We start from the raw sequence: 20638 nt of genomic DNA on the forward strand, positions 1-20638 counted from the left end.
GTGAGGGCCAGGTGTGATTGACTGTGCAGAATACCAGATTTGGTGGCCACTGTTAACCTTTACATGAACTGGGGAGGACGAAAGCCTGACTGGAGTGGGTTAAGAGCAGCTGGGAGGAGAGGCCGTGCGGAGAGGAGGTTGCTGGGGTGTGGAGCGATGGGGCCGGAGCTGGAAGGGATGGCGCATGAGGGTTTAGGACAGGGGGCATCACAGATCGCCCCATTCAGAGCAGGAGGCTGCCATGGGGTCCCGTGAGATAGGGAGCAGAGTGGAGATGGGCACATGGCGGGGTCTGCAGCGCACGGGGCTGTGGGCACTCTCGGGGTGTTTTTGTCCCCAGTGTAAGCTTTACTTTTTCCAACAGGACTGTGTGTTTCAGGCTTATAAGATGAATTCAAGTTGTGTATAAGTAACACTTGCATAATGCTTTGCTAGCTTCTATGCATATAAAGATGCTTGTGAAAGAAAAATAAGAACCATACAGAATTCTAACTGTCCTCTGGGCGCCTATGTTTTGTCTTAGATTCCACTGAGCTGCCCAAGCGCCTCAGCCTTGACAGCTCGTCCTCCCTGGAGTCTCTGGCCTCAGCCCAGTCTGTCTCCAATGCTCTGCCCTTGGGCTACCAGCACCCTCCTTTCTCTCCCACCGGTGCAGAGAGCATAGCCTCAGATGCCATCTCTGTGTACAGTCTGAGCTCCATCGCCTCCTCAATGAGCTTTGTCTCCAAGCCTGAGGGTGGGTCAGAGGGCGGAGGTCCTCGAGGAAGGCAGGACTACGACCGGTCCAAGAACGCCTTCCCACAGCGATCCACCCTGCCTCGGAGCCAGCTGTCCCCCCCGACTCGCCCTGCAGACAGCAAAGACGAAGAAGAATACGAAGGGTTTTCCATCATCAGCACTGAGCCTTTGGCGGCCTACCAAGAAAACAGACAGACTCGCTTCTCACCAGATCACAAACAGTCCCGCGTCGGGACAGCTGGCGGTGTGAAAGTTTCGGTAAGCTCCAAGGGGAGCATAAGCACTCCAAACTCTCCAGTTAAAATGACTCTGATTCCCAGCCCAAACTCACCCTTCCAGAAGGTTGGAAAACTAGCAAGTTCAGATACGGGAGAATCAGACCAGTCTAGTACAGAAACAGATAGTACCGTGAAATCCCAAGAAGAAAGCAACCCAAAGCTCGATCCACAGGAGTTGGCCCAGAAGATTCTAGAGGAGACACAAAGCCATCTCATTGCGGTGGAACGTCTTCAGAGGGGTAGTGGTCAAGGTAAGGGCACTAATCCTGAAGATGGCATTTCCGTGCCCAACAGCGCTGCTGTCTTCAGAGCGTCAGAAACAAGTGCGTTCAGCAGGCCTGCCCTCTCCCACCAGAAGAGCCAGCCGTCGCCAGTTACTATCAAACCAAAGCCCCCAGCCAGAAGCTCTTCACTACCCAAGGTGAGTTCAGGATACAGCAGCCCCACCGCCTCAGAGGCGTCCATCAAAGACAGCCCGAGCCAGCACAGTGGCCGGCCGTCGCCCGGCTCTGACTCCCAGACCTCCCTGACCGACCAGCCTCTCTTTAAGCTGAAGTATCCCAGCTCTCCTTACAGTGCTCACATTTCCAAATCACCAAGGAACATGTCCCCGAGCTCAGGCCACCAGTCTCCTGCTGGAAGTGCACCGTCCCCAGCTCTCTCCTACTCCTCAGCTGGCTCCGCTCGCTCGAGTCCAGCTGACGCTCCCGACATAGACAAGCTGAAGATGGCAGCCATCGACGAGAAGGTGCAGGCTGTACACAACCTGAAGATGTTTTGGCAGAGCACACCCCAGCATTCCACGGGACCAATGAAAATATTCCGGGGGACCCCTGGAACGATGACTTCCAAGAGAGATGTCCTCAGTCTATTAAACTTGTCACCTCGGCACAGCAAGAAGGAGGAAGGAGCAGACAAGCTGGAACTTAAGGAGCTGTCTTTGCAGCAATGTGGGGAAACACCCCCAAAAGCCCCTCCCAACGGACACTGGCATACGGAGACCACCTCGCTGAGCACGCTGCCGCTGCCCGCCGGCCCTCCTGCCGCAGTGCCCACGCGCCCTTTGAGACTTCCTTCTGGAAACGGCTACAAGTTTCTGTCCCCAGGAAGATTTTTTCCTTCCTCTAAATGCTAAAACATCTTTTATACCCACCAACACCGGCTTGGAGCACAGCGGCCCACAGCCCAGCTCTGCGCACTCACTTGGCCTGCTCCTGAACGTGGCCGCCCCAGCATGGGTGCTCTCGGGGCGCGGGCGCCACCACTCCCAGATGCCACACACACACACTGGTAGCCCCTCTGGGACTCTGGGCCAGATTCACCAAAAGCCAGGACTTCTGTGGGGTTGGTACAGGAGGCTCATGGAATTTTCTACACATCACCAAATGTTTACCTTGGAACTCCCTGCTTCTCATCTTTGATGCGATTCTTCAACAGAATTTTTGTACAAAAATGGTCATGGTTCTGGGGTGGGGAGAGAAAGGGAGCACATATTTTGCTAAGAGGTATATATGCAGTACCTTTTATACATAGAAATACAAACAGAGCTTTTTTAAGGCTTTCAGGTGCTGGTTGGGGGTAGGGTATATAAAAATCTCTCTAAGTTGAGTTCTACATGAAAGTGTTATAGTAGCCAAAAAACAGGATACTGGTTTTAAAAATGCCAATGATTTATAATTAAATTGTAGCAGTTTTGGTCTCATGATATTGTAACATCAGAGTAACAAGGCAATAATTCACATCCTGAACTCTGCTCTTTGAGGGCTACAAATGTCCCTGGGGCCCCACTGTCAACCAAACTTGAATTTTCTTAAAAAAATTTATGTAACTCTTACGCAGGCATTTTAGAACTATGCAATTGTGATTTAAAAATGCAACTTTGTGCTTTTAAAACATTACTGACCTTTTTTGTACGTGGATAAACAACTTGGTTTTATTATCAACAGTACTTTGCATTTATAGCTATTATTTTTAAAAGCTCAAAAAGTTTTTTAAAATGTCAAATTTTGAATAGTCTTCAATAAGCAATTATCAAGTTTGGAGGGGGGAGTTTGAAATTATTCAGCTTCCTTATAAGCAAAAAAAAAAAAAAAACCAAAAAACAAACAAACAAAAAAACAAAAGAAAAATCCCATGGCTAACTAGATTTAACCAGAATCTAGCCTTCCAGCTCTTATTCCCTTTATTACCTGCTTAATTTTATTATCTTTTCCCAACGCCAGGTTTCTAAAACCCCTTCTGTGTAAATCTGTCACCAGGTTCCCACAATCCCAGCACCTCACATCTGTGAGCTGCATTTGGACCCTCATCTTAGTGTGACCAGTGCCCCTTGCTCCTGTGGTCCGAAGGACAAATCCCCTCCCCCTCACACAGAAGACTTTAATGTCCACAGCCTCAGAAGCAGGGGGCCTTCTGCTGGGATATACATCTGAATTACTGCTGAACAGGGAAAGAGATATTCCTAAAAGTGTTGTCATAGGAAAAAAAAAAAAAAAAAGAGGGACTTTTCCTATAGCTATGTCAGTTCACTGATACTGTTGCCAGCTGGGACAAGACAAAAGAACAGTCTAGGTGGGGGTAACCATTAACATATTTAAATAAAGAAAAGAAGTGCTGAAAATCATGTTAGTCCTAAGTTTAGTTGGAGAATTTACATAAGCCTCTTTTAGGTAATTCTAAAATTGAAATCCTACCATCCTCACTTTGAGGGCCCATCATACAACGGTGGGCAGCCTCTTGTCCCAGGACACGAGCCACACAGGGAGTGGACAGGAGGGGCCTGGCAGGAGGGACACTAACATCAAGACCTCCAGGGAGTTTTTAACCCTGGATAGGATCTCACTTTATAAACATACACTGACCAGTTAGTTGCCCTGTTCCTCACTGTACTCTGAAAAGAGGAAGAGATAATATTTATTCAATTTGTCTTACTCTCCTGAGCTATGTCATAGAAGCTTTTTGTGTTTAACCCAACAGCCATGTTGACAAAAGCAAAAGTATGTCCCATTCTAACCCTGATCCCAACACTGGAAGAAAAATACTTTATAAAGAAGCAAGCAACTAAGAGGTTGTCTTTATGTCTTTTATAAATGGTAACAAAAGTACCAGTGTAGCAAATAAAAGCCAAGTTTATAGCACTGTGCATTTAGATAGAAAAATCAGGTCTCGTCAACAACAAGAAATAAACCTCAAAGTAAATTTCTGAATCCACATATAGATAGTTGGGCTGTTCCTTTCTCAGCAACTCTCAGCCTCTTTCCCAAGTGCCAAGTAGCCCTGGAGGAAAGGCCGGGTCTCTGCTCCATCCCTGAGGACGAGGGCACAACTCTGTAGGCCTCCCTCTAGCGCACATCCTCCACCACCCAGACGGCTTCCCCGTGGTTACCAAGCCAGCGAGGAGGACTCGTGGACCCTAACCTGGTTTTAGTCCTAAATACATTTGTTGTTGTAGGTTTCATGTTGAAAAGCCAAATGGAATATATGATTTTTTTTTGGTCCTAGATACAAGTTTCAAGGAAGAAAAGCAAAGATGATGAAATAATAGGACCAATCTAAAAATCACTGTAGAGTCGCCGCTTCTTTATGTTTACTGTCAGTCTTGGTGTTTTCTATACAAGTGAAATGGATGTAAAATCAAGGTGAATTTTTCAGGCTACCTTGAAAACAGTATGCACTTAAAAATTATGTGAGATTGTATAATTTGCAAATTCTTTGTACAGATCAGAGGTTGGCAAATGATGACCCACAGGCTAAATCTGGTCAGAGGCCCAGATTTTTACAGCCATGAGCTAGGAATGGATTTCACATTTTAAAATATTTATATAAATAAATACCTACATAATATTTTTGATTTTACCTCTTGGTCCACAAAAACTAAGATATCTAGCCTTTTAAGAAGAAGTTTGCTGACTCCTGGTATAGATGACAGAAAACACAATTAGCATAATGTTTTGTTTCTACAATCTAGGGAAAGTGAGTGTCAGGCTGTGGATAAAACTGATAGGAATGCGTGGGAACCTGAGCCATGTGGATGGAAGCGAATGACTCCTGCATAGTCTTCGGCTCTTTGCCCCACTTGGAAGGAGTCGATGGGTGTGGGTGAAATTTACAAAAATATTTTTCCTCACTGTATGCAGACAGCATTGGATATTATTTCTTTTTCAGCTCAGGAAACTGGAACCCCTGCCCCTACTCTACTCCATCAGATGCAAATACACCAAATACAAGCAATAAAATCTCCCTCTCCTAGAAACCTTGGTATGACCACAAAGCAAGGTAGTCGAATCTGTCTTACTTCTCACCAGTGAACCATGCAACTACTTCAGTGATCTTTAACTAAGTCAATATACCAAGACGAAATTAGCTACTCAAGCTTACATTTTGATGCGTTTTGGTATTGGTGTGTAGTAAAATGAAGAAGTTCTCACCTCCATCCACTTGAAACGGTCCCTGGTCCACGCGCTGCTGCACACGCTGTCCTCGCTGTGCTTGTCTGTCCTGGTGAATCCCGGTAGGCGGTCACCTCGGCAAGTCCCCAGCTCAGTGCCTGTCCTGCCACCACCCCCACCACAAGGAGAACAGTCACTTCGTTAGTTTCAGTTCAGGCTGGAAAAAATGCCACACAATAATTTGGTTTGCATTTAGTAAGTAGGCAGAATGTGAAAAATGTATAATTTTCATCACATATTTTGTTGTTTTACCTAAAAGAACTGTCCATGTGCTTTGTGAACTGGGCCCTTGTCTGTGCCAGACCCTTCAAAGATGTTCCATGTAAGGACACACGTGGTCACATCTCCCTTCCTCAGACGCCTTCCCCACTTGGCACTCATGCCCCTTGTATGCAGTGTTAGCCATCTTTGGCCTATGTGGACTTTTTTTTTGTAAATTACAGTTTTCCAGATGGCATTAAACTTTTTATATTATGAAATTTACCCTGTAAAAAGAACTTCATATTTTTATTGAGATTGCTAAGGCACTTGGCCTTCCTTTGTGATTTCAGTGTCTATTAAAGCATGAGTTCCTTTGGTTTTAAGTACTGTATCTGAATCACTTTCTATGCATTTTCCACACTTCCTAGGTTTCTTTGCAGTACACAAAGTGGTCATGTGTCATTAATGAGCATGTATTTCTGTCTGGAGTTTATCCTTATAAACACACTGTAGCCTCACGTCTGCCAGGAGCAGAGCCAGAGAAAGCGCACAGCAGAGCGGACCTGCACGCAGCTCATCTGGCCCCGAGGGCTGGGTACCGGTTGGTGGTAGTGGTTTAGATGGCTAAATGCTTCTGATCTTCTGTGTTGCAGGACAGAAAATTCTATGGTTGTAGACAGAGTTCATTACCACTAGATCCCTGTATCTAAAAGAAACTTCCAAAGGAAGTACAGCTGACCCTCAAACAACAAGGTTTTAAGTGCGCAGGTCCACGTATATGTGGAATTTTTTCAGTAGTAAATACTACAATATTAAACGATCCACTGTTGGCTGAATGTGCAGATGTGGAGCCACGGATATGGAGTAGCCGTGAGGAACCACATATGAGAAGCGCGGACTATGTGTTATATGCAGATTTTTACTGTGCAAAGGTTTGGTGCCCCAGCCCAGACGTTGTTCAAAGGACAACTGTATTTCAGAAAGGAAAACAGTCCTACCTGTGAAAGTCTGAGAAGCAAGAAGAAATAATGAACACAGAATTAGGTGAATGTGAAAAAAAATCAAAACAAGTATTGATTATATAAAAAGAGTAATGTCTCATTTGGGTAGCAATAAAAAATTAAAACAAGGAAGTTAAAGTGTTATTTGTTTGGGAAGAGAAAAGTAGATTTTTAGAGACAGTATGTTAAGTATGCATAACCACACAAAAAAAAAAGAAATAGAGGATTATACCAAACTAATTAGTGGAGGAGAAATAAATTTTAAGAAACTTAGTTGACTTAAAAGAAAAAAGAGGGAACAACAACAAAAACTATTTTAAAAGGAGGAGAAAAGAAAGATGAAATAAATTTTAAAAATCAGTGATAATCAGTAATCATTAAAAATGTAAGTGAACTAAACTTAATTAAAAAGGAGCCTGACAGATGATGGCAACATGCCACATGTTCTTTAAAAAAAAAATGCTGTTTGAAAAGAAAAAACCCAACTACCAAAGCACAAGGGCCCCAAATGACTGACAGTAAAGAATCAGTAAAATAGATGTTAAAGTAAAAGGCACTAATAAAAACAAAGATCCATTTGCTAATGTTAAAAAAAAACTTAGTAGAAAGGCAAAATTCTAAATTTGTATGCAGCTAACATTATAGCCTTAAAATTCATAAAGTAAAAATTGGCAGAACTACAAGTTTGGAAAACTACACTACTATAATGGGAGATATTACTCTTTACTCTCAGTACCTGATGGGTTAATTAGACAAATATTTAGAAAGTACATATGGTGGGTTTAAACAATCAGCAAACAGGCTTATGACTTGGAGAGAACCTAGTTTCTGATAGTGAATCAACATTTTTCATAAGCACACACAATATATTTCATGAAAAATAGACCATGTTCTGGCCTCTAGCAATCAATATCATTACCACCAACCTAATGAGAATACAATTCAGTTAGGCATCAATAACAAGACGATAATCGAAAAGTTGCCAACCACTTAGATATTTTAAAATGCACTAAATAACATATGAACCATAGAGGAATTCATAATAGAAATGAGAAAATATTATGTATCTAAACAGATAGATGCCTCCAGTGCCACCTTGGGAGTTTCTGGGGTTTACTTTTACTAGTGACAGAGGTATTTCTTATTTGTTCTACTCAAGACCAGAAGTTTGCACAATAGACTACAAACAATCTCATTTTCACCTGATAAAGTAAAATATATATACTTATTTTTATTTCTGCTTACATGCCACTTTCAGGAAATATATAAATTATATAATAGCTTAAGAATAAAATTAACTTAAAATTTCATAAAAATTAGTGGGATGCAGTTAACGTGGCATTTTAAAGAAAAAAATTATAGCCCTAAATGTTTATTTTCAAGGTTAATTTTAAACATGTAACTGTTTAAGCCCCAACCAATGAGGAGGGATGCCATCCTAAATAGCCAGTGCTGTGGTACAAGTGCATAAAGAATGATGCCACTGAGCTAGGTGACTGATCCAAGAAGTTAGCAAAGGAATAACAAGAGAAACCCAGAGAGAAGGAAAAACCCAGAGAGAAAAGAAGGGAGGGAATAACAAGAGTCAGAAATTAATTTAAAAAAAGATAGTACAGAAGATCAAGAAGGGTAAAGTCTGCCAAAAAGAAAAAATACACCAATTCCTGGGAAGGCTGACTGTGTGCATGCATGCACACGTGTGTGTATTTGAGACAGAGCAAAGGATAAATGGTTACAGCTAAAGATGCAGCAAAAATCAATAAGAAAATACTATGAATACATTTATGCCAATATATGTGAAAATGCAAAATAATACCTAGTATGTTTTAGGCATAGATATGTAGTTGAGGAATCCAAAAATGCAGGGAACGATGGACCTCAGATGCAGGAGTGGTGCCACCTTTGGGGAGGGAAGCAATGGAACTAGAATCAGGAGTGATAAGCAAGTGACTTCAACTGCAAAGAACTGTAACATACATCTCCTTGTTCACACATACAAACTATTTCATAAGGAATTTAAGAATGAGTGAAAAATGTTATTAGCAACTATACAACAATAAATTAGATTATATAAACCTTTAGAAAAACTATTAAAAGCTCTAGTGCAAGAAGGAAAAGAAAACTTAAAAAAACCAGAGCCCATAAAATTAAAATGGTAATCCTAACTCCTTGTCCTTTATTCAACTCTCCAAAATATACAGGCCCAGATGGTTTTACATGTACTTCACCAAACTTTCAGGGACCAGCGATACTCTGTATTTTCAAATTGTTGAAGAAAATATAAAAATAAAAGATATTAAAATCACTCCATGATGGTATTCTTAATTCTAAGGTCAATAGATAGTATAAGAAAAGGATAGGCCCGTTTCATTTATGAATCTAGACATAAAAATCCGAAATAAAATACTGGCCATTAAATCCTTGTGTTTTTAAAACTAGGAAAACATAGATTGAAAGCGGATCTATCTATTAGTCACTGGTGCTTATCTTTACTGATGAACACGCACATGGTATTCTTAAGGGCCAGAGCTCCGGCCCTAAGAAGCATCTATAAACACATTCATATAAGTAAAACCAATCAGCATGAAACTACAGAGCACATTACCATCCTGAGAACTGGAGTGCTGAATTCTACAGTTTACATTGTAATTAGACAAGAAGCAAATCTATTACACTCCTAGTATAAGAACAATGAAATATGTATGCAAATGTAAGGGAAATTCCAAGCAGTTCTATCATTTCTTAAGAAACAACGTGAGAACTATACCCTATTAATGTTAAAGTAGAAATTGACTTTAGTACAATAATCTGTAGCGTAGATCTAAGGACGCAAGGTTAACACAGCACCATGCAAAGATTTTTTAGCACAATCGTGTGGTGTTTATTACCTTAGGAAATATAATTTATATTATCTGTTAATGTTCGAGAATTTGCATGTTCAGTTATGGAATACATGCTTTGCTAGATGCTTCCCTGAAGGAGAGACTGGCCCTTAGTGAAGATCTAGTTATGTGCTGGGGACCTTGACTGACAGCTAATATGAAAGACAGGTACTACCAAGACTGTTCTTAGCTACTGTGGTGCTTTTTTTTTTTTTTTTTTTTTGCGGTACGCGGGCCTCTCACTGCCGTGGCCTCTCCCGCCGCGGAGCACAGGCTCCGGACGCGCAGGCCCAGCGGCCATGGCCCATGCGCCCAGCCGCTCTGCGGCACGTGGGATCCTCCCGGACTGGGGCACAAACCCGCGTCCCCTGCATCGGCAGGGGGACTCCCAACCACTGCGCCACCAGGGAAGCCCTGTGGTGCTTTTTAATATTAGTATTCTAATGCTTTATTTATAGTCACTTTGTTTTGTTGTTTTTAACCTCAGGATGTCTGGACAAAGACCACAGCTTGGTACCTTTTTCAATTTAAAGCCTTTCTTCAACTTTCCCAATGAGTATGCATGCTTAACAGCCTCTAATACTAAATAATGGCAAACAGGGAACTGACAGTCTAATGCTGCATCCACTCCAGCAAATAAGGCCGAAACATCTGGATCCAAATACATTAAAGGGACATGTTGGCATTGAGGAAACATTTTGCCTCCCAAATGAATTTGCATCCAATCTCAAGATATTTATTAGATTTGTAGCAATTGTGCATTTGGGCTTAAGGGAACAAATGTTCTTAAATATATAAATATTCTCAATATATTTATATTAAATAAGAAGTTCTAAAATTCTAAAATAACTTTAAGTCCCAATAGTAGGGCTCAAAGTCTGCCCTTTTAGTTAATTCGGACAGGTAAATGAGTTTGAATTCTGATCTGTCTGGCAGCATTCTGCCAAAAGTCTGACTTTTTTCCCATATACAGAGCTTTTTCTTTTTTTAAAATAAATTTATTTTATTTATTTATCTTTGGCTGTGTTGGGTCTTCGTTGCTGTGCGCGGGCCTTCTCTGGTTGCGTCGAGCAGGGGCTACTCTTTGTTGCGTTGCGCGGGCTTCTCATGGCGGTGGCTTCTCTTGTTACAGAGCACGGGTTCTAGGTGCGCAGCCTTCAGTAGTTGTGGCATGCGGGCTCAGTTGTGGCTTGTGGGCTGTAGAGCAGAGACTCAGTAGTTGTGGCGCACGGGCTTAGTTGCTCCGCGGCATGTGGGATCTTCCGGGACCAGGGCTCAAACCCATGTCCGCTGCACTGCCAGGCAGATTCTAAACCACTGCGCCACCAGGGAAGTCCCCAGATCTTTCTGAAGTTGTAGCCATTTTCTTTTTGAACCAAAAATGCAAATATAAAATAAAATTGCAATGTAATTAAGAAAAAAGAGGCAGTTCTTACCTAACATTTCGAAAGTCATTCATTCTACAAATATTTGCTGAGGGTTTGTTGTGATAAATAGAATGTAGCCAATAAAAAATAAACAAGCAGAAAGTTAAAATAGATGTTAAAAAGTCCATAAAATAAACTTTGTACACTTCACTTAATTAGATTCTGTTCTCTCCTGTATTACAAATAGTCCAAACAGCTTGATGAATGAAAATGCCAATCACTGTGCCTCCCCACCCAGTGCCCCGGCTAAGAAGTGCCTTGGCTCAGCCTGAGAGATGAGACAGCATATGGAGGCAGAGGTGTTCTATGTGGAAGGACTCTACTCTCCTGCTGCAGCTGATGAGTCCTGAGCAGGGCCACCAATCCTGTGGGAGGTCAGAACCTTAGGAAAAACCCCTGCGACCAGATTCCTTTTCTCATGATTTCAGTCCAGGTCTAGATCAGGTCTCTGCAGCTGAAGCCAAAGTCAAAGGTAGGGATGTAAACTGAGGTCAGTGGCCAGCATGGCCATGTGCAGGCCAGAGGTGCAAAGGTGCAAAAACTGAGTGAGCAGAGGAAGCCAGCAGTGGAGAAAGGAGAAAAGAGCAGATGCAAAGGCGCCTTGAGGGAGACAAAGTCCCTGAAGTAGCTAAGTTCCAGGCTGCTCTCCACTTCAATGTTCAGTTACTTCCCACTTGGGTTAACTTAAATGGGACTTTTTTTTCCTTTCGATTTAATGGCCTGAGCTGTGGATGTTTGAACATATGGTATAAAAGGAGCAAGTCAGAAGTAGAGCAGGAAGGAAGGCTGTAGAGGAGGCAAACTGAAGACGGAAACGACAGCAAAGGAATAAGAAACACACGTGAAATGGAAGAACACATTAAGTCTAAGGCCATCCAGTGAGGGGCCTCTATGATCTTGGATGCTTGGATGTAAAAAAAAAGCAATAGAATCAATCAGAAGAGAAGCCCCACATCCCTTCCTGTGGCTTACGCTCAGCCTGCCCCTCCATCACTGTAGGTGGAGACATCTGGGCCCCTCTCCAGGGCCTACACCTCCACTTGCTTAGACCCGCTCTTGGTTGCCCGCTGAAGGACAGCGTGTCAATAATCCTCCCTCTCTCTCCCGCACTGATTTTTCCTCTCAGGTGAATCATTCCTATCAGCATATTAACGTGCTGTGATCTCTCCCGTGTGGCCCCATATCCCCGTCCTGCAAACATGCCATTTCTCCGCTTCTTTCAGAACAAAGCGACTGCTCTATACTCAGTGTCACCACTTCCACTCTTCCTCTTCTCTCTTAAACCACCCCCTCAAATCACGCTTTTGTCCCCAACACAAGATTAGGAGCTACATCCAAAATGTTGCAAAAGCTAGTGGTCAATTCTTAGTTCTCTGTAATGCAGTACAAACCACATAGCATCACATCACTCCAGTAGTCCTCCCTTATCTGAGGGGGATACATTCAAAGACCCCCAGTGGATGCCTGAAACCAAGGAAAGTACCGAACCCTACATACACTATGTTTTTTCCTAGGTCTCCTGTCAATAATTTCTTTAAAGGTCAATAGGGCCATTACTAAGTAAAATAGGGGTTACCTGAACACAAGCACTGCAATACTGCGATAGTCGATCTAATAACCAAGAGGGGCTACTAAGTGACTAACAGGCAGGTAGCATATACAGTGTGGATATGCCAAAGGGATGATTCACGTCCTGGGCAGATGGAGTGAGATTCATCACGCTACTCAGAAGAGCAAGGCAATTTAAAACTTATTATTTCTAGAATTTCCATTTCATATTTTCAGACTACAGTTAACTGTGGGTAAATGAAATCACAGAAAGCAAAACCACAGATAAGGGGGGACTACTGTATTCCCAACCCTGTGAGCTCCACAAACTGTCCTTTCTGTTCATTATGGTGGTTCTATCCCCAGCCTCACAAAGGTGCTGAAGACTCGAGTAGAATCCTTTGCAGATCTCCAGAGCTCTCTCCCTGCTGCTCTCTGCTCTCTGACACTGTCCTGTGAATTCCAGCCATGTCGACCTCCCCAAATCCTCAGCCTCACTTACCGAGACCTCTGAGCTTATATAAATTCCCCTTCCCTGTGATAAGGCCTGGAAACTCTCTCCGGGCACCAAGCTGAGGCAGTCATGGGGCTCACCTCATCTGAGAGGTCAACATCCACATGGCCTAGGATCCAAGGTCAAGAAACTGTTTCCCATATTCTGTCAGATTTTTTGTTATTAAGCTGTAGTGGTAAGTCTGGATGCAGTTATTCCATCATGGCTTGAGGTGGATGTGGAGAACAGAATGTTTTACATTGTTTCAAAATACTTTTCCATAAAATATTTACCAATTACAAAGAGAAAAAGAATGACTTTACATAAAGAAGCTTAGCAGACATCATTTTAATCGAGTGAACAAAATAAACATCATCAGAAATGGGACAATTTGGAATCATGTGCCATTTTATAAAGGTCCTCATTGGATGTACAGCATTACTTCTGTGATACTCCTGCCAAAGATGTACAGCCTGAATCTAATCATGAGGAAACATCAGAGAAATTCAAACTGAAAGACATTCTACAACTGGCTTGTAAATTGCATAAACATTTTAGAAAGTAACTTGATAACTATGAAAGGTATTTCTACTCTATGACTCAGTAGTTGAACTCCTAAATACCTATTCTAGAGAAACTCATACATGTGTACAAGAATAGACCTATGGGAAGGTCCATCAGGGTGTTATTATAGTAAAATGTTAAAAGCAACTTAAATACCCACCAAGAAGAAAATGATGAAGTAGAGCAATGAAAAAGAATGAACTAGGACTTCCCTGATGGCACAGTGGTTAAGAATATGCCTGCCAATGCAGGGGACACAGGTTTGAGCCCTGGTCCAGGAAGATCCGACACGCTGCGGGGCAACAAGCCCGTGCGCCACAACTACTGAGCCTGCACTCTAGAGCCTGCGACCCACAACTACTGAGCCCATGTGCCACAACTACTGAAGTCCACGCGCCTAGAGCCCATGCTCTCCAACAAGAGAAGCCACCTCAAGGAGCCTGCACAACGCAATGAAGAGTAGCCCCGGCTCTCCACAACTAGAGAAAAGCCTGCACGGTAATGGAGACCCAACGCAGCCAAAAATAAATTAAAAAAAAAAAAAATATATATATATATATATAAAGAATGAACTAGGGCTACACACACCAACACAGATAAAACCCATCAACAATAATGAGTAAAATTAATCTATTACAGATATGCATGGGAATTATAACGGAGACAATATAATCTGGGAGGAATATACCAGCAGTTTCAATTTTATTTATAATGTTTTATTTCCTAGGATAGATGGTAGGCACATGGGTTTTCATTGTTATTCTATTTACCATTCTTTAAACCTGAAACTTTTATATTAAAAAATTTACTAATTTAAGTAGAAAAATTTTCATCCAAAGTGGTTAAAATAAAAACCAAAATATGTTTTATTTTAGAATACCACCAGTTATCTGAAAAACGTACTCATAAAAAGTTCTGTGCAGGTGATATCAGATGATAATTTAGCTGATTCTGACAGGGTAGCAAGGTCATCAACTTCATCTAGAACCTGACCAAGTTGTTAATTAGTCCAGATTTGAGTAACTGATAAAGCTCTAATACCTCTTGAAAGACTGAGTGGGATGGTCATCCAGAAATGACTAGTAAGACAGCTGTATATATCCAACTTCATAAAAAAAACTAGCCTACCAACCAAGAATTGTATTTTTACTCAGGAGTCATGCACACACATCAGATGAGTATAAAAGATAAGAGAACATTTTGGCATCTAAAGTTTTCTATCAGAGGTTACAGGGTAGAGCTGTTTTTTTCCTAGTCTTTGGGTAAAAACAACTGCTGGAGAAGTGAAAAATTCCTTTAGGTTGGCTATGGAGGCCAAAGAATGGTTACTTTGATTTTATTTTTTTTTTAAATCAGTAAAAGTGGTTCTGTGTACAGGATTCTAAAGATGCCAGTGACTTCACAACTGACTGAGTAGATGCCAGATTGCTTTCTGCGATCATCCCAATTCCCAGCTCTCTGTCCCCTATTCTTACCCAGATCCTGACATATACAGAATTGTGTATGTGACTTTTCAAACTTTTAGAATTCACAGAAGGATGCTGAGGTTTCTACAGAAGGATATGTTTTTGATACATCTTCCTGGCCACAAAAGAGCATCTGGCATTTAGAATATTCTTTTTGAAGAATAAGTTGCAAACAATGACATTTTTTCTTTGAAAATCTGTAATCAAAGAATTCTTTTGAAAGAAAACCCACATGCAATATAATTTGCATAATGCTTTCCATAAATCATGAAGAACCTGTTTTTATGTATATCAGTTTGTATATTTTTATTACAACAATGTGTTAAGAAATACATACATATTCTTCAACTTCCAAAAAGGTTTTGAGAAGCTCAAAATAAAAGCACAGAATCCATAAAAGCAAAAATAAGTGTCAAGTAATGAGGAGGTCAGAGGAAGGAAATAAGTGAATTACACACACACGAGGGTTTTGTTGTCTGTGATCATTCACACAGCCTCCTCCCAAGGTTTCCTCCAAGCAGGGATGGTACAGAGCAGCAAGCATTGCATGGCACTTTTTTTTTTTTTAATTGAAGTGTAGTTGATTTACAATGTTGTGTTAATTTCTGTTGTGCAGCAAAGTGATTCAGTTACACATATATATTTTTTCATATTCTTTTCCATTAATGGTTTATCACAGGATATTGACTATGGTTCCCTGTGCTATACAGTAGGACCTTGTTTTTTATCCATTCTCTATATACTAGTTTGCATCTGCTAATCCCAAACTCCCAATCTAACCCTCCCCCACACCCTCTCCCCCTTGGCAACCACAATTCTGTTCTCTGTGAGTCTGTTTCATAGATATGTTCATTTGTGTCGTATTTTAGATTCCACATATAAATGATATCATATAGTATTTGCCTTTCTCCTTCTGACTTACTCGCTTAGTATGATAATCTCTAGGTCCATCCATGTTGCTGCAACGGCACTCTTCTCTTTGAATCTATGTTAGCAACAAGTGGCATCCAATCTCTGTGCTCAGAGACTGGGCCTGAGTCCCACACTGTGTTCCTTCTTGAGGCTTCCACTAGCTGCCCAGGCACCTAGGAACGATCAAGTGACTCCTTCCACACAAAGGGCCAAAGCCCTTAATGATGCTGTTGCTTGCTTTCGTCTTTTTTTTTGAATGACTAAAACGGCTTTGAGACGCCTTCCAGAAAACATATCTGGGGAATCCCTGAATCTTTAAGACCACAGATGAGTTACTAAGCCACTGAGAAGGAGTCTCACCACAGCCAAATTCTGCTGGTCCCAGCAGTGCACTAAAGCACTGGACATCTTGTCATGAGCTTGAGGATCATAAGGTTACTGAACATTTCCTACTTACTACTTTCTGGATTTTCTGTTTTGGCTTTTTCCTCTTTCCCTTGCTGTGCTCTGAACTCCAGGCAGAGGATTTTATGTTTATTGTAGAATGAACTGATAAAGGGAAATGGTGGAACTGACAGGGCTTTCTGTTAACGTGACTCATAAACTTTAACGGTTTATTTCCCTGAAAGACATCCAATTAACCACAGCTCTAATATCTTGCTAATCTTGTATTAAAAAGTTTTTTTAAAGGGCAAAATGTCAGTGAATAGTATCTCCACTTCTCATTTTCTGAAAATTAAGCTGAACCTTTAAACAATATCATGAAAGTAAACATTTTAATTAATCAGGATTAGAATATGGTTAACAGATAAACATTTCCCGACTTTTATTTTCCAAATAAGCTTAGAATTCTCTTCTCAGAGCATTATATCATAGAATAATTTGCCAACAAGAACATTCAGTATGACTTACGGAAACATCCTGGATATTCTAAATTTCTTAACTTGCGAAGCACTCTGGATTCACTGGCCTAGTTTCCATAGTTCACATGAAGCAGCAAAGTGGCTGCACCATTTTACATTCCCAGCAGCAGTATATAAGGTTTCCAATTTCTCCCATCTTCACCACCACTTGCTATTATCTATCACTTTGATTATGGCCATCCTAGTGGGTATGAAGTGGGTGTGGCTTTGATCTGCATTTCCCCGATGGCTGATGATGTGGAGCATATTTTCATATGCTTATTGACATTTGTGTATCCCTTGGAAAAATATCTATTGGGATCCTCTGCCCATTTTTTATGTGGGTTGTCTTTTTATTACTGAGTTGTAGGAATGCTTTATATATTCTAGATAGAAACCTGTTTTCAAATATAATTTACAAATACAGGTATACCTTGGAGATATTGCAGGTTCAGGTCCAGACCACCAAAGTAAAGCAAACATTACAAGAAAGCAAGTCACACAAATGTTATGGTTTCCCGGGGCAGATGAAAGTTATGTTTACTGTTGTCTGTTAAGTGTGCTATAGCATTATGTCTTTAAAAACAATGTTCATACCCTAGTTAAAGAATACTTCATTGCTAAAAAATGCCAACCATCATCTGAGCCTTCAGTGTGTAATAATCTTTTGGCAATAGTAACATCAAACATCACAGATCGTCATAACAAATATAATGATGAAGAAGTCTGAAATATTTCAAGAATTACAAAATGTGACACAGAGAACTGAAGTGAGCAAATGCTATTGGCAAAATGGTGCCGACAGACTTGCTTGACAGGGTTGCAACAAACCCTCAATTTTAAAAAATGCAGTACCTGTGAAGCTCAATAAAGCAACGTGCAATGAAATGAGGTCTGCCTGTAGTTTCTCCAATTCTGTAGGTTGCTGTTCACTTTCTTGACAGTGTCTTTGGAAGCACCTGCTGTATTCGTTTTTTCTTTTGTTACCTGTGCTTCTGGTACCATATCTTAAGAAACTATTGCTTAATCCAAGGTCACAATGATTTTATGCCTATGTTTTCTTCTAAGAGTTTTATAGTTTTAGCTAATATTTAGGTCTTTAATCCATTTTCAGTTAATTTTTGTATATAATAGGGGGTCCAAATCTATTCTTTTGCATCCTTGTTTTCGCAACCTTGTCAAAAAACAGTTGACCACATATGTGTGAGTTTATTTCCGGACTCTCAATCATATTCCATTGGTTTATATAGTGGAAAATCTCAGTTTTTTCCTTCCTATGTAGGGAAAAACTCAGTTCTTCCCTACTGTGTTTCTCTCCTGTGAGTCTCCTTTACTATTCACACAGAACACTTCACTTCTGATACTTCTGGTCACCAAAAGTGTGGGTTTTTTTCTCCACAACAACAAGCAAATCTCCAACACCAGCTGGGTATTCCACAAATTAATTCAGTTCTGACACTATCTACCCATAGACAGCATCAGATCCCACAGGTAAGGGCTCCAGGCTGCACCTCCCACCCCAACTTCAGACACCAGTCTCAAGCTCAGGTTATCACCTGGATGGGAGGTTCCAACAATCCCCTCCTCAGGTTCGATTAATTCATTAGATTGGCTCACAGAATTCAGGGAAACACTTACTCATGTTTACCAGTTCATTAAACAACATGGTAAAGAGTACAGATGATATGGATGAACAGCCAGATGAAGAGATACATAGGGCCAGGTATGAGAGGGTCCCGAGTGTAGGAGCTTCTGTCTCTGTGGAGTTGGGGTGCATCACCCTTCTGGATGGTTGTGTTCCACAACCTGGAAGCTCTCTGAACCCCATACTATTGGGATTTTATGGGAGCTTCGTCATGTAGGCATTAAATCCATTTTTAGCCTTTCTCCCTTCTCAAGAGAATGGTGGATGGAGCTGAAAATTCCAAGCTTCTAATCATGGCTTGGTCTCTCTGGCAACCAGCTCTCATCCAGGAGCGCACCCAGAGTTGCCTCATTAGAACAAAAGACACTCCTATCAACCAAGAGTTTCAGGAGCCCTTTGTCAGGAACTGGGGTCAAAGACCAAATATTAGAACAAAAGATGTTCCTAGGCTCTTATAAAGAAAATTACAAGGATTTTAGGAGCTCTGTGCCAGGAACTGGGGGCAGGAACCGATATATATATACATCTCACAGTCAACATGCCTACCCTTTTGCCAGTAATACACTGCTTGATTACTATAGCTTTGCAGTAAGTTTCGAAGTCAGGATACGAGTCTCCTCAACACTGTTCTTTTTCAAGATTGTTTTGGCTATTTTGGGTCCCTTGTACTTCCATATAAATTTTGGACCAGTCTGTCAATCTTTGTGTAGAAGCCAGTTGAGATTTTGATAAGGATTGACTGAATTTGTACATCAATCTACGTAATATTACCATCTCAAAAATACTAAGTCTTCTGACCCATGAACATGGAATGTCTTTCCATATATCTAAGTCTTCCTTAACTTCTATGTTTTGTACTTTCAGAGTGTTAAGTGTTATGGGTTGAATTGTGTCCCCTGCAAAGGATGTTGAAATGCTACCCCCCAGTACCTGGAAATACGATCTTATTTGGAAATGGAGATGAGTTAAGATGAGATCACTAGGGTGGACACTAATTCAGTATGACTGGTATCTTTATAAAAAAAGAAAATTTGGACACAGAGACAGAACACACTCACAGGGAGAACACCATGAGATCAGGGTGCTGCAGCAGAAGTCAGGAAGGCCAAACGTTACTAGCAAACCACCACAAGTTAGGAGAGTGGCATGGAATACATTCTCCATCACAGCCCTGAGAAGGAACCAACCCTGCTGAAACCCTGATTTTGGACTTCTAGCCACCAGAACTATAAGACAATAAATTTTGTTTTTTAATCCACCCAGTTTGTGGTACTTTGTTACACTACTCCTAGCAGGTTAATACAATATAATTTGCACTTTTTTGGTTAAATTTATTCCTAGCTGCGGAGCAACTAAGCCCGTGCACCACAACTACTGAGCCTGTACTCGAGAGCCTGTGAGCTACAACTACTGAAGCCCACGCGCCACAACTACTAAAGCCTGCACGCCTAGTCTGTGCTGTGCAACAAGAAGCCACTGCAATGAGAAGCCTGCTCGCCGCAACTAGAGAAAGCCCACACGCGGCAACAAAGACCCAACGCAGCCAAAAATAAATAAAATAAAAAAAAATTATTCCTTAGTATTTTACTCTTTTCAATGCTACTATAAACGGAATTATGTTCTTAACTTCATTTTTGGTTTGTTCATTGCAAGTGAATAGAAATACAAATGATTTCTGAATACTGGTCTTGTATCCTGTAGTCTTGTTGAACTTGATTATTAAGTTCTAATAGTTTTTTAGTATATTCCTTAGGATTTTCTATATTCAAGACCATGACATCTGCAAATAGAGATGGTTTTCTCCTTCGTGTCCAGTCTGGATGTCTTTTATTTCCTTCTCTTGCTAACTGTCCTGGCTACAACCTCCAGTACAGTATTGAACAGAAGTGGGGAGAACAGACATTCTTGTCTTGCTCATGATCTTAGGGAGAAATCATTCAGTCTCTCTCTCATTAAGTATGATGATAGTTTTTCTAAAATGTCCTTTACCACAGAGGAAGTTCCCTTCTATTCCTAGTTTGTTGGAGTGATTTTTTTATCATCGAGTTATGCTGACTTTTGTCAAATGCCTTTTCTGCATCTACTGAAGTGATCATGTGTTATTGTCCTGTCTTCTATTAATATGGAGCACTA

General features: G+C 41.1%; 1 protein-coding gene across 2 annotated transcripts in view; it reads left to right on the plus strand.

Annotated features, from left to right (window-relative positions):
- Positions 1-5992, plus strand: part of TTC28 (tetratricopeptide repeat domain 28) — a 593462-nt gene extending 587470 nt beyond the window's left edge. For both annotated transcript variants that reach the window (XM_082853188.1, XM_082853189.1), the window contains one exon: positions 524-5992. In XM_082853188.1, coding sequence (XP_082709314.1) covers positions 524-2151 — 1628 coding nt within the window. In that variant the 3' untranslated portion in view covers positions 2152-5992. The remainder of the gene's footprint in view (positions 1-523) is intronic.
- Positions 5993-20638: the final 14646 nt, after the last annotated feature.

Source organism: Leucopleurus acutus (genome assembly GCF_964270905.1).
Source record: "Leucopleurus acutus genome assembly, chromosome: 13".
Lineage (NCBI taxonomy): Eukaryota > Metazoa > Chordata > Mammalia > Artiodactyla > Delphinidae > Leucopleurus > Leucopleurus acutus.